At 33.9% G+C, this 21,215-nt stretch overlaps 1 protein-coding gene across 1 annotated transcript in view; it reads left to right on the plus strand.

Annotated features, from left to right (window-relative positions):
- GALNT13 (polypeptide N-acetylgalactosaminyltransferase 13) overlaps positions 1 to 21,215 on the plus strand; it is an 809,448-nt gene that overhangs the window by 704,419 nt on the left and 83,814 nt on the right. Inside the window, exon 10 of the mRNA XM_001373001.4 lies at positions 6,753 to 6,851. Within this exon, the coding sequence (XP_001373038.1) occupies positions 6,753 to 6,851 (99 nt within the window). The remainder of the gene's footprint in view (positions 1 to 6,752; positions 6,852 to 21,215) is intronic.

A 21,215-nucleotide genomic window follows, 5' to 3' on the forward strand; every position in this document is an offset into this window, starting at 1 on the left:
TAACTTCCTTTTCAGCTGAGGATTTTTAATTTGTTCACTTTCTAGTTTTTTTTTTAATTTGCATGCCCAATTCATTGACCTCTGCCCTCCCAAATTTGTTAATATATGAACTCAAGGATATAAATTTTCCACTAAGTACTACTTTGGCTGCATCTCATAGATTTTTAAAGGATGTCTCATTATTGTCATTTTCTTCAATGAAATTAAAAATTGTTTCTATCTTTTCTTTAACCAATTTTGGATAATCATAATATTTAATTTCCAATTAACTTTGTATTTGCCTCTCCATGAGCTTATACTAATTAATATTTTCATTGTATTGGGATCCAAAAATGTTGCATTTATTATTTCTGCTCTTTTGCACTTGTTTGCAATTATGCCCTATTACATAGTCAATCTTTGTGAATCTACCATGTACCACTGAAGAGAATGTTTATTTCTTTGGAGATCATCTTTCATCTCCTTTGCCTCATTTTCAAGCTGATTAATTTAGGCTTTCAAGACACTATTTTTTTTTATTACAGATGATTTATTTTGCTTTTTAAGTTATTTTCCCAGTTGTCTTCAGCTTTTGTTTATTGTTTTTTTTTATTGTATTTTGAGTTCTTCCAAATCCTGTGTCTAATTCTATGGATTTTCTGTGTTTTTGCTTGGTGTTTCTTTATGCTCCTCTTTTTCATTTGCTCTTTCTTCATTGCTTGGATAGAAACCATTGATTGTAATTTCTTTTTTCTTTTTCTTTTGTTTTCTCATATTTCTTCCCTCCCCCCCATAGTTGCCAGTTGCCTATAGACTTGCTGCTCTCATTTTGTGCAGGATCTGTGAGTTTGGGCTGTTCTGTCCTAAAGGGGGCTTCTGTTCTGCTGTTTGATCAGGTTGGTCTGATCTTCCTTGGCTGACAGCAGAAGCTGAAAAGGAGCTTTATATATGAAAACTTCCTGCCCTGTTGTCAATTTTGTTGCCTGTAGTTTGTTGTAGCCTTTGCCCTTGGAGTTCCCACAGCAAGGCTCTCAGATCAGTCTATGGGGTAGAGATTTTGGAGGTTGAACTTCCCTGTCCTCTGAAGCCTTTTTATCTGCCCTATTGATGAGATTGAGTGGGGGAGGGGGGTTGATCTGCAAAGCTGGCTATGCCCTGAGGCCAAAACCTTCAGAAAGAAGATGGGGGGTGCAAGATGGAGCATTTTGACTGCAACTGCACTGCCTGCTCTGTGCTTCTCCTCCAACTGCCTCTACCCCATCTGTGTTCTAAGCCCTGAGCCTGGTATAGCTTTGCTGTCAAGGTTCTCCCTCTGGACTAGCACCTTTGACTGCCCAGAAATTGCAGTCACTGCTGGAAGCTCGGCACTACAGGTAGAGGAGGAGTCCTGGAACCTTCCTTCTTCCTTCCCCTTAAACCCACATGTTCTAGAGTTCAGGCTTTTTGGGGAGCATGCCTTTTATGTTGGGTCCAGGAGAAGGGTTCCCTTGCTCTCTCCTTTTTTTAGATATGGTTTTCAGTTCCCTCAAAGCATCCTGTTTTTGAATGGTGAGGAAGGGTTTGTGGAGGTCTGAATTTCTGCTGCCTCTAAGCCACCATCTTGACTCTTCCAGAGGTGACAGGTTTTATTGTGAAATTGGCCTCCAAGAGTTTCCTCTTTGGCCATGGAATGCATTATATAACATGTTCATTATTGTATAACTTTTGTCCTAGTTCTGCTCACTTCACTTTACATCAGTTCATGTAAGTCTCTGGAAATTTGTTCTTGACAGTTATATTTAAAGACATCAGGGTTACTAATTAAAAAAAATCTTTTTATTTTTTCAAACCATTCTGTCAACATTGTTCCACTAGTAGACAAAATAGGATATTACTGGCTTAGAACTAGCTATGGATTCTGTTGATCTCTGAGGTAATTACATGTAACTTAATCTGTAACTGATCTTTGTATTTTGGGGGAGATTAATACATTATTTACTTTGAGCTATTTATTGTAGTCAAGATATGGGAGCTGCTTCCATTTTTGCTTATTGAAGGATTATCAAGAGTCACTGGTAACTATTGTTTTTTCCTTTTACTGAATGTAATCCCACTTTAGGACACATTCTAATATTGCACAGCTAACTCACTTAGAAACAATCTGATAGGCATCTTTATTTTCCCAAGAATTGTTTACATTCATCTTTTTGGGGTTTAGTATGATCATATAAGATTCTTACAATATAGTCACCAAGATTAAGTGCATTCTATTTGATGTATTATATAAATGCATTACTAGCACATTCTAGGAGAAACAAAAACTGTCAAGGACCTAAACTTCTTAAGAGGTATAATTATGTGTGGGGGTTATGCTTTATATTTGGGAACACAGTTCCCAAGTCATATAACAAAAGAAAATGTAAGAACATAAAGGAAATGTAATAGTGTTGTTTGAAAGCTTAGAATGTGATGAATGTCTATATTTTTTAAAGTCCATTTAAAGAGAAAAGATAATCATTAGCAAATTAGCATGTCATTACAGAACTGAAGAAAAGGTGATTTTCCTCTTATTTCCTTCAGTCAATAAAGAAGCTTTTATTATGCACTTATGTGTCCATAGCACTAAATTCTGGTGATACAAAGAAACACAAATGTGCAATGAAAACCAGTAACTAATATTATATATAGCATTTCTGAATGAGCTTGAAGAGGAAAGAATTACAAATCTTGAAGTAACAAAACAAAATGTAACATGGTCCAAATAAAGGCAAGAAAATGAATAGACAAATGGTAATGCATTCTTTTCTGTAAAAATGGAAAAAATTAAATATCTTTAGCCTGGAATGATGAAAACTTAAAGGGTACATTTGAAGTCTTTAAAATGTGATTGAGTGCAATAGCTGATGGTACACTTATTTCTTAATTTTATAATATGAGAAAAAATTATGTTTTAAAGCTTAAAAGAACTGAGTTTAAAAAATTCTATATCTTATAGTAGAGAATATGGTTATTAAACTTATTACCACAGGATATTTTGCTCTGATAAAAGATAAATGCTTTCTGGAGGGAAAAAGTCTTTCATGTTAACAGAAAACTAGTCCATACTAGTATAGAGGATTTTTTTTAAACCCAAGTCAGAAGATTGGTAAGGGGTAGGCAATGGGGTTCAAGTGACTTGCCCTGGGTCACACAACTGGGAAGTGTCTGAGGTCAAATTTGAATCTAGGACCTCCCATCTCTAGTCCTGGCTCTAAATCCACTGAGATACCCAGCTGCCACAGGTAGAGAGGATTTTTAAAGAGAACTTTGAGTGTGATGTAAGGTAGCATATTTATGTACTTCAAAAATGTGACTATTGATTCTCTTGCCAAATAAAGAATGTAAAATAAGGTAGACTACTGACCCAATACTGTGGTTTTCAAGTTATATTATCCAATAAAAATTAAATATTGCAACAGAGCAAATATTGTGAAAGTTTCTATAAAACCAACCTACTGCCTTTCTATCATCCAAGGACTAGCCAAGTATCACTTGAAAGTTTCATCAACCAAGAGAACCAGGTATTTTCAGCCACGGTAATGCCATCTAATAAGAAATAAAAATGTTGTTCATGAGAATAGTCATGGTTTTCTGAATTAATGTTTTTTTTTTAAAAAGCAACATCTAAAGTAAGTGATGGAAGAAATAAAGATTCAGACCAAATTCGACAACCTTTGTGTTTCCAGTGTTATACAATCAGTTTGAATTTTTGTCATTAATATTACCCTTGAAATATTTCAAAAATCTAGAAATATCTTATAAATTTACAGAAGTGATTATTTCCTGCTTCTTATAATTCTATTAAGTATGTTCATGAAATATAAATGTCCAAATAACTTTACCGAATTCATTCTGAGCTAGTACATAATGAGCTAGTACATAAAGGGTATGAGAGAATTGCAACTTGAGAGAGTTTAGAAATTGTATAAGCAAGGAAGTATATGGATATTTTCAGAGGAATATATGACCAGAAAAAGAGAAGTCTGGTATGTAGCAAGAGTGAGAAATAGATAATCTGTATTCTTCATAAGTATCCCTGCTAGTTTAAGAGGCCAAACCTTACCAAACATGGCATCTACTTGGCTGATTTATAAATGTAAATTGATAAGGAAGGGCAGCCATGGATGGATTTAAGCCCCAATTGTTGTTAGGAAATGGCCATATTTATGACCCTCCAAAGTAGATTTTACTTTAACCTAATTATTTGAAGTCAGTGATCCATAAATTATACCATCCTCGTGATAACTACCAATTAACAAGATTATTTAATTAAACTAAATACTTTATTCTCTAAAAAATTTTACCATTTTATGAGGTTAACTGTTACTTGGGATCAACATGTTTGGGTTCAGGTGCTGGCTTTGCCATTTACAGATTATGTAATTTAACTTATTTGAACCTGTTTACTCATATATAAAACAAGGAAAATAATACCTGGCTATTTTACTGCATGAGGTAATTCTGAAGATCAAAGCAATACAGTGTGTATATATGAGGTATTTAATGTATGTTATAATTTAGAATCCTTTTATTAAGTTATATGTTGAATATGCCAGTATTTAAATTAATAAAGTTAACTACATAAACCTAGTCCCTGTTCTAAAAACAAAACAAAACAAAGTGATTAATGCTAACATGGATTACATCACTTTGGATATGTAAAGAAAAGCAGTATAATATTTGCATCATAGGTCAGTGAACTATAAAGTTAAGAAGGTTAATATCAATAGAGAAGTATGGTAGAATATAAAAGGATAATAGGTTTAACAGCTTAAAATGACTTTAAATGTTTTCTGATCCAACCTACTCATTTTAGAGGTGTAGAATCTTTGACCCAATTAGACTAGTGACTTGCCCAAGGTCATAAAAGAAATAAGGGCAAGATGCTAGGATTCAAGCCCAGGTGCAGTGATGCCTATGTACTCTCTTAACTCCTTCAAGTTCAGTCCAAAACTTGAATCCTAATACTAATTTTAGGATTATGAACAAATTATCTCTCTGAGCCACAGTTTTCTCCCCTTCAAATTTGAGATTGGAACAGATTATTTCTAAATTCCTTGCCAGTATTATATTATTTAATGTCTGTCATTTGAGATGTTTTCTTATATGAATATACTTAAGAGGAAGAAGAAATTTTAGAAAAATATGTTCTATATCTTTTTAAAGGATAAAATTGTGGACTAGATAAAGTGGGCAAGGTTCCCACCAAAGAGATGAGACTTCTAGATTATATCATATCCTGAGCTCTTTCTTCTATCATTTGCAGCTTAAGGAAATCAGTTGAACCTTTAAAAAGGTGTGTGTGTGTGTGTGTGTGTGTGTGTGTGTGTGTGTGTGTGTGTGTGTGATTTACCAACTGTTTAAAATGTTATTTCAAATGTATACTTATCTAAGATATCTTTATGAGAAATGCTTAACTGAAATACTAATGTATAGTTCGAACATATACACATTATCTTAGCTAGAATATTGCCGTCTACATTTTTTTCTGAGTGATTTTTATGATTAAAGCAAAATACCTTGTCTTATTAGGGTTAAGTATTTTCCGTTTAATATAACATTTTAGATGAAAAGATTTGTTTTTTTGAACTATGCAAGCAAAATAAAGGACTAACACAGGGAAGGGAATATCTAATAAATTTAAGAGTTTGAAAATAAATGTATACCTGGACAACAAATTTTAAATATTTTCTCACATAAAGTACCCATAAGATGTGCAAGTTGAATAAAACAAGAAATGTTCCCTCCTTTTAAAGCTATTCTAGAAAGATTGTGAAGTAGTACTATAAGAATACTTTCCCATTGCTTTCCTTCTATAGTCCTATATAGCTAAAGAGTATTTCTTAAGTGGAAAATTATTTCCTCCAGCCATTTCCCATTCAATAAACATTTTTAGAGATACATTTTGTGGTAAGGTGCATATTGGATAATATTCAGGAAATCCACAGAGAAATATAAGTAAACTTGTTCCAGTTTAGGACTCTCAAAAAGAAAGCCCAAAGCATCAGGTGCTGGAAGATAGATCCATCTGGGGAAACTAGCTCACACTATTTCAGATGAATAGGCTGAAAGCCTGTAGATGTTTCCTGGATAGTGAATTCATATAAAAGAAAGATGGACTTCCAAATATAATATGGACATGAAACCCATTTCTGAATTTTAATGTTTTAAATCATATTTAATGTTTGGCTCTAGATAAATTCAGAGCCCAGACCAATGCTGGTTCAATGAATCAGCTTCCGCATTTGTACTTACATCAGTTACTGCAGAAGGCTCCCTTGTTAATGCAGTAATGCAGAAGGGATCCTTTATGGAGACCTCTCAAGACTAGCTTGAGTAGGTTGCCATCTTCTGGTCAAATTAGATAGCACGCCTCTTAACTGGATAATTCTTCTTAGGACAGGAGGACTTTCTACAGCTTTGAGGAAGTCAGTAAATAAGGAAATACAGGCTCCTTAGACAACTGTGTTGCGATACTTTGCATTTTGAATATGCGAAATATCCCATGATTTCAACACAAATGTTCCATAAATATTAGCTCATTTAAATGCATAAAATATACCTGTTATTATTATTCCTGTTTTACATATGAAGACACTGAGAGTCAGAAAGATTCATACTAAACCCAGAGTTACTGTTAGATTCAGGATTTGTATAAAGGTTTTGCTTACTCACAGTACAGTACTTATTTACAAAATTAAGTTTAGAGCTTGCAGATCTTCCTTGGTTTCACCCTTATTTTCTCTTTCCTCCAGATAAGAAATGTTGAAACCAACCAGTGTTTAGACAACATGGGTCGCAAAGACAATGAAAAAGTGGGCATGTTCAACTGTCATGGCATGGGAGGCAATCAGGTAAATGCCATCATTTTATTCAGCCTCATATTTTGCATACTCAACCAAGTAACAATTACTCTTTTGGTATATATTGATATGTATCTGTATGTATATATTTATGTGTTTGCATGTGTACATGTGTATATATGTCGATTTATTGCAATATTGTTAATATTGAGTTTAATTGTCTATAAGCAGATTCAGACGTAATGCTCATGCCAAGTATATTTGCACTTGGTCAGTTGAGTTACAAATGGGGAAAAATTGTAATCATTCCTATCCTTCAGAGATCTGTGTAGCTATGAAAAATAGTGAGAATGTTTTCTCTGGACATACAGTTGTTTTGAACAAGCTGAATCTTGGGACATATGTCAGACTACCAAGATATATGTTCTACATAAGAGAAGCTTTCTATAGAACTACACATCATAGTCTGGAAAATAGAACAGTTTCAGATCACTTATTTTTTCCTATGTAGAAACACTTGAGTTTGTGAATAGCTGGAGATTTCTTTTTTAATATATATATATATTTTTTTTTAAATATTTTATTTGATCATTTCCAAGCATTATTCATTAAAGATATAGATCATTTTCTTTTCCTCCCCCCCACACCCCATAGCCGACGCGTAAATCGACTGGGCATTACATGTTTTCTTGTTTTGAACCCATTGCTATGTTGATAATATTTGCATTAGAGTGTTCATTTAGAGTCTCTCCTCTGTCATGTCCCCTCAACCGCTGTATTCAGGCAGTTGCTTTTCCTCGGTGTTTATAATCCCATAGTTTATCCTTTGCTTATGAATAGTGTTTTTTTCTCCTAGATCCCTGCAGATTGTTCAGGGACATTACACCGCCACTAATGGAGAAGTCCATTACGTTTGATTATACCACAGTGTATTAGTCTCTGTGTACAATGTTCTCCTGGTTCTGCTCCTCTCGCTCTGCATCACTTCCTGGAGGTTGTTCCAGTCTCCATGGAACTCCACCACTTTATTATTCCTTTTAGCACAATAGTATTCCATCACCAACATATACCACAGTTTGCTCAGCCATTCCCCAATTGATGGGCATCCCCTCGTTTTCCAGTTTTGGGCCACCACAAAGAGCGCAGCTATGAATATTTTTGTACAATTCTTTATGTCCATTATCTCTTTGGGGTACAGACCCAGTAGTGCTATGGCTAGATCAAAGGGTAGATATTCTTTTGTCTCCCTTTGGGCATAATTCCAAATTGCCCTCTAGAATGGTTGGATCAGTTCACAACTCCACCAGCAATGAATTAATGTCCCTACTTTGCCACATCCCTTCCAGCATTCATTACTTTCCTTTGCTGTTATGTTAGCCAATCTGCTACGTGTGAGGTGATACCTCAGAGTTGTTTTGATTTGCATCTCTCTGATTATAAGAGATTTAGAACACTTCTTCATGTGCTTATTAATAGTTTTGATTTCTTTATCTGAGAACTGCCTATCCATGTCCCTTGCCCATTTATCAATTAGAGAATGGCTTGATTTTTTGTATAGTTGATTGAGCTCTTTATAAATTTGAGTAATTAAACCTTTGTCAGAGGTTTCTATGAAGATTTTTTTTCCCAGTTTGTTGTTTCCCTTCTGATTTTGGTTACATTGGTTTTGTTTGTGCAAAAGCTTTTTAATTTGATGTAGTAAAAATTATTTATTTTATATTTTGTGATTCTTTCTATGTCTTGCTTGGTTTTAAAGTCTTTCCCCTCCCAAAGGTCTGACATGTATACTATTCTGTGTTTACCCAATTTACTTATGGTTTCCATCTTTATGTTTAAGTCACTCACCCATTTTGAATTTATCTTGGTGTAGGGTGTGAGGTGTTGATCTATTCCTAGTCTCTCCCACACTTTCTTCCAATTGTCCCAAAAGTTTTTATCAAATAGTGGATTTTTGTCCCAAAAGCTGGGATCTTTGGGTTTATCGTATACTGTCTTGCTGAGGTCACTTTCCCCCAGTCTATTCCACTGATCTTCCTTCCTGTTTCTTAGCCAGTACCAAATTGTTTTGATGACTGCTGCTTTGTAATATAGTTTAAGGTCAGGGACTGCAAGGCCCCCATCATATGTGGTTTTTTTTTTTCATTATTTCCCTGGATATCCTTGATCTTTTGTTCTTCCAAATGAATTTTGTTATGGTTTTTTTCTAAATCAGTGAAGAAGTATTTTGGTAGTTCAATGGGTATGGCACTAAATAGATACATGAGTTTGGGTAGGATGGTCATTTTTATTATATTGGCTCGTCCTACCCATGAGCAGTTAATGTTTTTCCAATTGCTCAAGTCTAGTTTTAGTTGTGTGGAGAGTGTTTTGTAGTTGTGTTCATATAGTTCCTGTGTTTGTCACGGGACGTAGATTCCTAGGTATTTTATTTTGTCTAAGGTGATTTTGAATGGGATTTCTCTTTCTATTTCTTGCTGCTGAGCTGTGTTGGAGATATATAGAAAAGCTGATGATTTATGTGGGTTTATTTTGTATCCTGCAACTTTGCTATAGTTGTTGATTATTTCAATTAGCTTTTTGGTTGAATCTCTAGGATTCTTTAAGTAGACCATCATGTCATCTGTAAGGAGTGATAACTTGGTCTCCTCCTTGCCTATTTTGATGCCTTCAATTTCTTTTTCTTCTCTAATTGCTAGTGCTAGTGTTTCTAGTACAATGTCAAATAGTAGAGGTGATAATGGGCATCCTTGTTTCACTCCTGATCTTATTGGGAATGCATCTAGTTTATCCCCATTGCAGATGATATTAGCTGCTGATTTTAGATATATACTGTTTATTATTTTTAGGAACGACCCTTCTATTCCTATGCTTTCTAGTGTTTTTAATAGGAATGGGTGTTGTATTTTATCAAATGCTTTTTCTGCGTCTATTGAGATAATCATGTGGTTCTTGCTGGTTTGCTTGTTGATGTGGTCAATTATGTGGATGGTTTTCCTAATGTTGAACCAGCCCTGCATCCCTGGTATAAATCCTACTTGATCATGGTGAATGATCCTTCTGATCACTTGCTGGAGTCTTTTTGCTAGTATCCTATTTAAGATTTTTGCATCTATATTCATTAGGGAGATTGGTCTATAGTTTTCTTTCTCTGTTTTTGACCTGCCTGATTTTGGAATCAGTACCATGTTTGTGTCATAAAAGGGGTTTGGTAGAACTCCCTCTTTGCTTATCATGTCAAATAGTTTGTATAGTATTGGGATTTACTGTTCTCTGAATGTTTGATAGAATTCACTGGTGAATCCATCAGGCCCTGGGTATTTTTTCTTAGGAAGTTCTATGATTGCTTGTTGGATTTCATTTTCTAATATGGGATTATTTAAGAATTCTATTTCCTCTTCTGTTAGTCTAGGCAGTTTGTATTTTTGTATATATTCATCCATATCCCCTAAATTGGTGTATTTATTGCCATATAATTGGGCAAAGTAATTTCTAATGATTGCCTTAATTCCTCTTCATCGAAGGTGCTGTCCCCCTTTTCATCTTTAATGCTGTTAATTTGCTTTTCTTCCTTCCTTTTTTTAATTAGATTGACCAGTACTTTGTCTATTTTGTTTGTTTTTTCAAAGTACCAGCTTCTTGTCTTATTTATTAAATCACTAGTTCTATCACTTTCGATTTTATTAATTTCTCCCTTAATTTTTAGGATTTCTAATTTGGTTTTCTGCTGGGGGTTTTTAATTTGATCGCTTTCCAGTTTTTTCATTTGCATTTCCAATTGATTGATCTCTGCTCTCCCTTGTTTGTTAATATAAGCATTCAGGGATATGAATTTATCTATTGGTGACCGCTTTGGCTACATCCCAAAAGGTTTGAAAGGATGTCTCGCCATTGTCATTTTCCTCGATGAAATTATTAATTGTTTCTATGATTTCTTCTTTAGCTAAACGGTTTTGGAGTATCATATTGTTTAATTTCCAATTGGTTTTAGATTTGGTTTTCCATGTACCATTACTAATCATTATTTTTATTGCCTTGTGATCTGAGAAGGCTGCATTCATTATTTCTGCTTTTTTGCATTTGTGTGCTATGTTTCTGTGACCTAATGTATGGTCAATTTTTGTGAATGTGCCATGTGGTGCTGAGAAGAAGGTGTATTCCTTTTTATCCCTATTTATTTTTCTCCATATGTCTATTAATTCTAATTTTTCTAAGATTTCATTCACTTCTTTTACCTCTTTCTTATTTATATTTTGATTTGATTTATCTAAATTTGATAATGGTTGGTTTAAGTCTCCTAATAATATGGTTTTACTGTCTATCTCTTCCTTCAATTCTCCTAGTTTCTCCATTAGAAATTTGGGTGCTATATTATTTGGTGTATACATGTTGATTAATGATATTTCCTCATTGTCTAAAGTCCCTTTTAACAAAATATAATTACCTTCCCTATCCCTTTTGATCAGGTCTATTTTTGCTTTGGCTTTATCAGATATCATTATTACCACTCCTGCCTCCTTTCTGTCAGTTGAAGCCCAGAAGGTCTTACTCCATCCTTTAATTCTGACCTTGTGGGTGTCAACCCGCCTCATGTGTGTTTCTTGAAGACAACATATGGTAGGGTTTTGGATTCTAATCCATTCTGCTATTCATCTACATTTTATGGGTGAGTTCATCCCATTCACATTCAAAGTTATGGTTGTCATTTGTGGACTCCCTGGCATTTTGATAACCTTCCCTAATTCTAACCTTTTCTTCTTTGGCTCTACCTTTTAGTCCAGTGATTTACTTTGAATCAGTCCCCCTTGTTCCCTCCCTTGATGTTTCCCTTTTTAGTCCCTCCCTTTTTGTTCCCTCCCTCACCCCCTCTCTTTCCCTCCCTTTTTGTTTTCCCTCTCCCCTCCCCCCTTGGTTTTACCTTCTCCCTACCCTTGTTGGGTAAGATAGAATTCAAGATCCCAATGGATCTGGGTGTTTTTCCCTCTCAGAGTTGATTTCCCTGAGATTAAGGTTTAAGTAAAAAACCCTCTCTTCCTCTCCTTCTTATAGGAGTTTTCTTCCCCTCCCCTTCCCATGTGAATCTTTGTGTGAGAAAGATTATTCTATTTGGTCTTTCTTTACCCCCTATTTATACATTACATTTTCCCCACATGTTAGTATACATAGATTGATATAAATGTAGTCCTTATAGAAGAGAGTTTGAGTAAAAGACGATAACATTTTTCTCCTTTCCCCTTTCCTTCATATTTACCTTTTCAGGTATTCTATGCTCTTTGTTTTTCGGTGTCGAACTTTCCACAGAGCTCTGGTCTTTTGTTTGCAAAAAGTTGGAAATCTTCTATTTTGTTGAATGCCCATACTTTCCCTTGGAAGTATATAGTCAGTTTTGCTGGGTAGCTGATTCTTGGTTGAAGACTCAGCTCTCTTGCCTTTCTGAAGATCATGTTCCATGCCTTACGATCATTCAGAGTATAACTTGCAAGGTCTTGTGTGACCCTGATTGGCATTCCTTTATATCTAAATTGTCTTTTTCTGGCTTCCTGTAGGATTTTTTCTTTTGTTTGATAGCTTTGGAATTTGGCAATTACATTCCTGGGAGTTGTCTTTTGGGGGTTTAGTGTAGAAGGTGTTCTGTGAGCTCTGTCAGTGGCTGTATTACCCCCTTGTTCTAGAATCTCTGGGCAATTTTCTTTGATTTTATCTTGTATCATGATGTTGAGTTTGGCGTTTATTTCTGGCTTTTCTGGAAGTCCAATTATTCTTAAATTATCTCTTCTCCCTCTATTTTCCAGATCTGTCACCTTGTCAGTGAGATATTTTATGTTCTCTTCTAGTTTCTTGTTATTTTGGCTTTGCTTTATTAATTCTTGCTCTTTTACAAGCTCATTGTCTTCCAGCTGCCTGATTCTGGCCTTTAAAGCCTGGTTTTCCTTTTCACTTTGGTCAAACTGGTTTTGTAGATGCATGAATTTCTCTTGCATTATTTCCCACTTTTCCTCCCAGAAGGCTTCCATCATTTTGGTCATTTCTGATTCAAATTCTTCCTGGGTTTGTGGAGAGTTTCCATTTCCTTTGGAAGGTTTCGGAGCATTTTCTTGTATATTGTCTTTTATCTCCTCTGTTTTTTGTATTTTGGCTCCATAGAATGTGTCCAAAGTCTCCCCTTTCTTCTTATTTTTCTTGGGATTTTGGGGCTTCTGTGCTTCTGTGGAGTTTGCCATCTCTGAGTGGGGAGGATTAGCTTTTCTTATCTCTGTCTGGTGTTCAGAGGCTTTAGTCCTGGGCATATTGTCTGTTCTATGAGCTTTCCCTGGGTTAAATTGAGTATGCCTTAAGGCAATGACTTTCACTGGAACTGGAATGGAAGGTTCGGACCAAGGGGCCACACTCTTCCCCGGTTCTCTCTGTTTCCCTGCTGCTAAGATGCCCCCTCGACTGGACTGGGTTCGGTTGCTTTCCGGAATTTGCCTTCAGAATAGCCGGCCGTGAGGCTGTCTTGCCAGCCCTGAGGGTTGCTGTTGTTTCAGATGACCCTGCTCTCTGAGGGGGGTGGGGCTGCGGCTTCCCGGAGCCTTGGACTCTGAGCTCCTACCCCTTAGGTCCAAGTGATCTTGGGTTCTGGCTTTTGAGGGGGGCCATACCTTTTGATCCAGGTCCAGGTCCAGGAGGAGGATTCCCAGGGTCTATGCTGTTGATCGTTTTGAATTTCGGTGCCTTAGGAGCTTATAGTTTGAGATCGGTTGGGAAGGGTTTTCCGGAGATCTGAACTTTAGCTTTCTCTAAGCCGCCATCTTGACCAGAAGCTGGAGATTTCTTTTAAGAGGCCTTGTATTTTGTCTTCTGGGTCTTGAGACAATTGAGCCAATGACCTTTGGAAACAGGAAATTTTTGAGAATTTATCCATTTATAAGAAACATTCCTTCTATTTGGCATATAATAAAAATAAATTGAGGTCAGTTCTTAAGAAATTTGCTATATTTGCATTTTTGTCACCATGTAGTGGCCCCAACTAATATTACATCTATGTGGGCTCTGGGCCAGCTTCCATTTCCTGGTCATAGATTTCTCCTTCAAATTCCCTAAGTTTTCTTGAGTTGGAAGAATGTCTTTCATTGACCCTTTCTTGACTCTGCCAGAGCAGTCATTGATTTGAGGCATGGTTTTAATTATCTGGAGAGGAATGTTGGGAAAGCTCAGTTGTAGTGCTTTCTCTATACCACAACCTAACTCCTATGATCATATATTTTAGGTCTAGAAAGCATTTTTGAGACATTCTTATTTCTATTCCTTATTTTACATATGAAGGAACTGAGGCCTAGATAGGTGAGAAAACCCAATCAAAGTCATAAATAGTAAGCATTTAATTAATTTTTTTTTACTGAAACTCATAGAGATAGCAAGTAGCAAAGCCATATTCATTAGAAAAAACTGCAATCATTTCCTCCACTACCACTCCTCTTAATTTAACAACCTCAAATCTTTGTAATCTAGCTTCAAATATCATCAACCAACTAAAATTGGTCAAACCAACTACCAAAGAAACTTCCTGAAAAATACTTTTTATTGATATATTTGCATTGCCTGGTTTTCCTTGTTTTCCACTTCTGGAGAGTTGTCATTTATAATAATTTTTGAAAGAAAAAAAAGAAAAAAGAGAAATTTCATCATGACTAACTAACATTTCAAAACCAATCTGACCTTATATGCATTGTTCCAAATCTGCGGACCTCAACCTTCAATGTCACAATTAAATTCATTCCTAAGTGAATAAAAAGAGATGTCTTTCTCTTTTTAGCACTACAATTTGTCTTTATGAGACTGTGATAATTTGGTTTTGATTTTTATTTGGTTGTTACCATTTATTCTGTTCCAGTCATCCTATTAAATGTTCTGGCTCTGCTTATGTCACTTTGCACACATTGTAGGCTTTTCCATGCTTTTATTTTTTTATTTTGGTCATCGTGTATTCCATTATATTCTGATACCATAATTTGTTTAGCTGTTCCTCAATTGATTGGAATCTACTTTGGTTTTATTCCTTTGCTTTCTCTCAAATTATGCTATAAATATTTTAGTGCAAATGCAGATTTTTTGTTATTGAATTTATTGAGATAATACATCCAGGTATGAAATCTCTGGATCCAATTTTGTGAATATATCAGTTACTTTTTTGCATAATTCCAAATTACATTTCAGAGAGGTTGTGCCAATTCACTATTGTACCAATAATACTTTAGTGCCAATGTCTTTCTAAAATTCTTCCAATATTGAGTGTTCATTACCCTTTTCATCTTTTACAGTTTTTAAGGTATAAGGTGATTTGATATAGATTTTATTGTTGTTGCTTTGGAGTATTCTTTTATATGGTTATTTATGATTTAAATTTTTCTTTTAATAATTATTGGTCATAATACTTTGACAATTTTATTTTTAGAGAATAGCTTTTGGTATTTTGCATTACTGAAAATATCAAACTCTTATAAAGAGTGGTATAAGATTATTCCCAGTCCACTCTTTTTATCATATATATATATATATATATATATATATATATACATATATATATAAATTTTATTTATGCAAGCTTTTTAGTTTCATGTAATTAAAATTATTTTATCTTCAGTAATTTATTCTAGTCATTCTTTGGGCAAGAATTGATTCCCTGCCTATTTCTTTGAAAGGTATGTCATCTGCTCCTCTTCTTTCATTTGCAGGATGAGCTTAATATTCCAGTTATATATCAATAAATTGAAAACTTGGATTTATTATGGGATATGGTATAATATATTGCCATAATACCAGTTTCTACCAGATTATTTTCAAGTTTTCCAAAAAGTACATCTAAAATAATGAGTTCTATTCAAAATAATTTGTTTTGTATGCCTGTTTGATAATGAGTTTTGAAGTTAAATCATTTTTGATACTTCCTTCTCTAATTCATTACATTTGCCTATTTTTTTCTGTTTGGTTACCTATGATATCAACTGTTTTGAGACTTTATGATATTGTTTGAAGACTGAATGTTCCTATACTTTCCTCTGCCACTTGATGATCTCTTGTCAACTCTAAGGGCCTTTTCTTAGGGTTCATCTCTTGATTTTTCTGCAACACTTCACAGTACTAATCACCCATTTCTGATTAATCATGTTTATTATTTGTCTAAATTTTCATCATGCCATTCTTTCATTTTTCCTTCTACCTGATTGTCTATGACTTTTCCATCTCTTGTGTTGCCTCATAGAGAAATTTCCTCTGTATTGAGCTTTTTGCCCATGTTTTGGCAATGGAAAACAGATTTCTCATGTGGTATGATTGCATTTTTAGATATAACTGAGGAGTAGCAGTGTCAGAGGTGATCTATACGTACCAAAATAACTATATCAGCCATGCTTAATTTTTTTTAAAAGACCAAAGAAATTCTATACATAATTGATTTATAACAAGATAGGGATGATGAAATAATTTTGTAGACAATTGCTTAAATTATTTATTTAACTTGAAAGTATCTGGGGAGCCAATGTAGTCATTCAGATAATGTTACAATAAATAGGGGAAAAAAATCAAAGTTTCTTATAAGAATTGCTTAGTACACTAAAACTGTTATTCTTGTTATTCAATTTTCAATATGCTTATGCACAAATTCAGCCATCATATTCTTGTCATTTCAAAATATTTATGTCCAAATCTAGTCATTGAGGATTTTTAGACTAGGATGATTTATTTTTTTCTATTCTGACTCAGTTTGACTCAGTTTGTAAAGAAAACAGACTTGATATCCCTGGTCACAGAAGAAGCAATCATCAGAGGTGGGATTTTCATGTAAATCAACTGATTCCAAAGCCAATATTCCTTCTACTTTACCACTCTATCAGGATGGCCTTAAATAAGCTAGAGTATATAAGGTTTATACTTTTATGTTGTCTTTTCTTATTTATGCTATAGAAACAAGTGGAGGCTAATAAACTGTTCGTAAAAAGGAACCTAAACAAATCCAAATTAAAAAAAAAACTTTGACAATGAAACAAGTCAATGACTGGAAAGTAGCATCACTGTATAGAAAGTATGATGATCCAAAGAGAGCACAATGATTGATTACAATTCAAAATAAAAAGCTATAAGTCACATTTGAACCTATGAGGCAAAGATGAGGCACTAGATGACTAGAAACACATCATGAAACTTCTATATTGATGAAACCAAAAATATTTGACACACCAACTTGAAGAATATAGAGGTACTTTCTCTTGAGTACCTTAAATTTAACATAGATCTAAGTTTGTGGAGGTCAAAGTGGATGGTAGACTAGCCACAATTTCCTTCTGAATTCCCTTTGAATTCTGTATTCTTCAATGTTTGAGTGCTCTTTCTTGACAGTGGTTATCATACCAGTTTAGGAGCTTATATCAGGACATGAGTTAAAATTAAAGTCAAAGTAGTATTCCAGAAGAAATACAAGGAATAGTGTTAAAGAAGAAAAACATTTTCTTTAATGGCAAAAAGAAAACTAATTATGCAGTACTAATTTGGGGAAAGAATAAACATGCTTGACCATTTGCCACTCCAATAGCAATAAACTACAGAACAATTTTATAAAGTAGAAAAATCACAGGTAGGCCTCATGGAAGCAAGTGAAAGGGAATTCAATTAAGAAAAAGATTAAATTCATTTTAAAAACAGTCTCTGAACTATTAAGTGATATCTAAGAAAGGGATTTCACCATCACCATGACTAGATTTAAAAAAAAAATCTTACTTTCTGTCTTAATATTAATTCTGAGACAGAATAGTAACAAGAACTTGGCAATAGTCATTAAAGGACTTGCCCAGGGTCAAGTAACTAGGAAGTGGTAGAGACTAGATTTGAACCCATGCCCTTCTGACTCTAGGCCTGATACTCTTTCTACTCTTCTACCTAGTTATCCCCATCATTAGAAGAAATATAAAGATCATAAAATCAGAGAATAATGGACACAGTCAAACAGAGGAACATTTCCTTTCTCTTAAACACCATGTTCTTTTATACAAATCTCAAGTATTATGTCCATTATATGCACTACATATTCATATACTACAATGTTTTATAGCTATTCCTCAAGTAATGGTATAAAAATTGATTTTTTACTTAATTTTTTATTTGTTTGTTTTTAATATTCTTTTCTTTTTAAATTGAGTTGCTTATTTTGTCTCTCCCTCTCATACTACTCCCATCCACTAAGAAGTCTGACAATATGTTATCAAATACATGTGAATTCTCACAAAACATTTTTTCCATTTTAGACATATTACAAAACATAAAAGAAGAAAATAAAATGAAAAATTATATTCCAATTTATACTCAGAATTTTCCAGTTCTCTGTCTACAGGTAGATGACATTTTTTCATTGAGTTTTTGGAATTCTCTTGGATTATAGTATTGATCAGCATAGTCAAGTCTTTTATATTAATTATTATTATAGCATTACTCTTATTGTGCACAAAGATCTCATGGTTCTTTTTTCACTTCATATAAGTTCATTTAGATCTTGCCATATTTTTTTTCTGAAACAAATTCCTCTTTAATTCTTATAGAACAACAGTACTCCATCATAATAATGAGCCATAACTCATTTAGTCTTTCTACAATTTATAAACCATCTCTCCAATTTTTCAATCTTTGCCATCACAAAAAGAGATTCCTTGGACCTTAAAGGCATTTAACCAAGGGCAAGCCATTTATCACTGTTTGCCTCATCTTCCCCATCTGTAAAATGTGCTGCAGAAGAAATAGCATATCATTATAAGATCTTTGCCAAGAGAACCCAATTGGGTTCACAAATGATCAGACATAAAATGACTAAAAAACATTCTTTTCTTTGTCTTATATGATTGTCACCCCTGTTTATTTTTTACTGAGATTGGAAGTATAATAGACTCTACCTCAGCACTTTATTCAAACTCTGTATGTCTTTCTCCTATTTAACATTTTATCAATGTCTTGGTTAAGGCACACATGGCACACATTCTGATTTAGGTTTTGTAAGTGGCAAAATCTACAGAAATGATTAGAAGTTGGATAAAAAGTTAGGATCCTCCAAATACCAAAAGGATAGAACATTTGGTAGAAATTTAGATGACATTTAATAGGGGTAACAGTGCAATTTTTCATCTATATTATACCAAAATCATGAGTTTAAGATGAGGAGAGTAGTTAGATGATTAATTTTCAGTTCTAAATAATTTAAGAAAATGGTAAGCTAAATATTAATCCATAGAATATGTCAGGGCAGTTAAAAAACCCAATATGATCTTGGACTTTTTCAAGAGAGGAACAACTTCCAGGAAAGAGTGGGATATTGTCCCATTCTACCCTGTTTTGTCGGACCACATTTGGCATCCTTTGTTTAGTTCTAGGTGTTACATTTTACAAAGAATACTTTATTAACTTGATCATATAATGTCATGTGTTAGTTGAAGGACCTGGACATATTTGTCCTAGAGATACAGACTCCAGATTTGGGGAGGCATGGTGCCTATCTTCAAATATTTTAAGTAATGCAATGTAGAAGGTCTGGTCTTTTTCTGATTTTAGAAATATGTAAAAGTTTTAAAATAAATACATTCACAAGTTACCATAAGGAAACATTTTAATATTGTAGCTACCCAAAAGGAAGCATGGAGGTTCCCCTAAATTAATATCTTTAAGGAAAAAAATGACCAATTCTCATTCATATTTTAGACATTGTTCTTGTGTAGGTATGTATTGTGTTAGAGTGTTCTTTTGGTCACTTTTGGTATGGTAGCCCTCAATCTAGATTCAAAAGACTATAATTCATATCTAGGATATGGTACTTCCTGCCAAAATAACCCTGTGCATGTCCACCCCTCTGTCTAAACTCCAGTTACTTCATCTTTAAATTGGAAGGGAAGGACTCCAAGAAGCATGATGTCACTGCCTATAATCCTCTTATCTTTTTAAAAATTACAATTAGCAATTGGCCCATAATTAGCTCTAATCCCACAGTTTTTAACTTAATATTTTATGTAAAATATATTAGGTGATGCAATATATGAGTAATGAATCTTTTCAACAAAAAATGACATGAGACCAAAAGCCTATACTATGATTTTTAACTACCTCTCTAGAAAGTCTTAGCAAGGTAATATTAATGAACAATTATAGTTTTGTTTCAGTTTGAACAGTGACACAATGTCTATATTGCCTTAACCAAAGAAGACAATTTTTTCCTTGTCAAGAGTATTTCTAAAAATGATAGTGAAATGCTCACACTTTTGTTGATTTTAGCAAATGCATTTTTAATGCTTCTATCCTCCCCTGTAGCCACTGATCTGGCTCAGACTGGGAAGTAAAGAAACCCTACAGATAATTTATGGTGGCAAATGATGCAGAGCCACTTTTCAAGGTAGAAAACCTTTAGGGGAGGTTATGCTAACCATCTAGAAAAACCTTATTTTCTGCCTAGATAGAGATGGTTATTTATTATCTGCTTGCTCTTAAATATTAACTTTTTCTCTTCTGAAGTGTGATCACACACTTGAGTTAGAAATGTTTCCTTTATTAAAGCCATATTATGAATTTTGAAAGTAAATACTTTTTTCCCTTATTAGAGATTTCTCCACTAAAGAATATTTAATTATTTTAGTATTGTACTAAAATGTAATCTTAAATTATAATGAATATATTTATTAATTCAGTAATTATGTATTCAATTTTAAAATTTGATAAATGGACTATAATTACTTGGAAACCTCATCTTATTTCACCCCCTCTTAGTAGCTACCACTATGTAATTAAAGTCCACTGGGGATTTTTCAATGCTAAATTTATAAGTAAATTTAACAGAATTGAGTACAGCTAAAGGCACTATAACAGCTGTACATCTAGTATTTCAAAACTAAGAAATAAGATGTGAAATTAGTTAGAAAAGTTCATATCAGAAAAATGCTCTGTTGTTCATATGTGCATACCACTGAGCAGAGTTCCAACAACCCTCAAAGTTTCAAGTGTACTAGGTTGGGGGATATTCCCAGGCTAATAGCAACCAAATCATTTGTTTTTAGGAATAGTCTTCAATCAGAGAACTCAAAAATATAGAAATGAAATAGTAAGTTGGGTTTAATGCATTATTAGTTATTCCAATTATATCTAGTGAAAACAAACCCTGGAATGATTTAGATTCTACACTTTCATAGAAACTACATAGTGGCCACAGAACATTAACCTAATCTTAAGATTCTCAAATTAGGAGTTACCTGTCATGAAATGGATACTTCTAGGAGACTTGTAGGGCCTTGAGTATATTTCAATTTGAATATGGAATGATTCAGTGATTCTCAGATATATGTAAATGTCATAGCATTTAGTAGCACTATGGATTTTCTCTGTGTCTCCATTTGAGAATACATCTAATCTATTATCTCT

The sequence above is a fragment of the Monodelphis domestica genome, chromosome 4 (genome assembly GCF_027887165.1).
Source record: "Monodelphis domestica isolate mMonDom1 chromosome 4, mMonDom1.pri, whole genome shotgun sequence".
Taxonomy (NCBI): Eukaryota; Metazoa; Chordata; class Mammalia; order Didelphimorphia; family Didelphidae; genus Monodelphis; species Monodelphis domestica.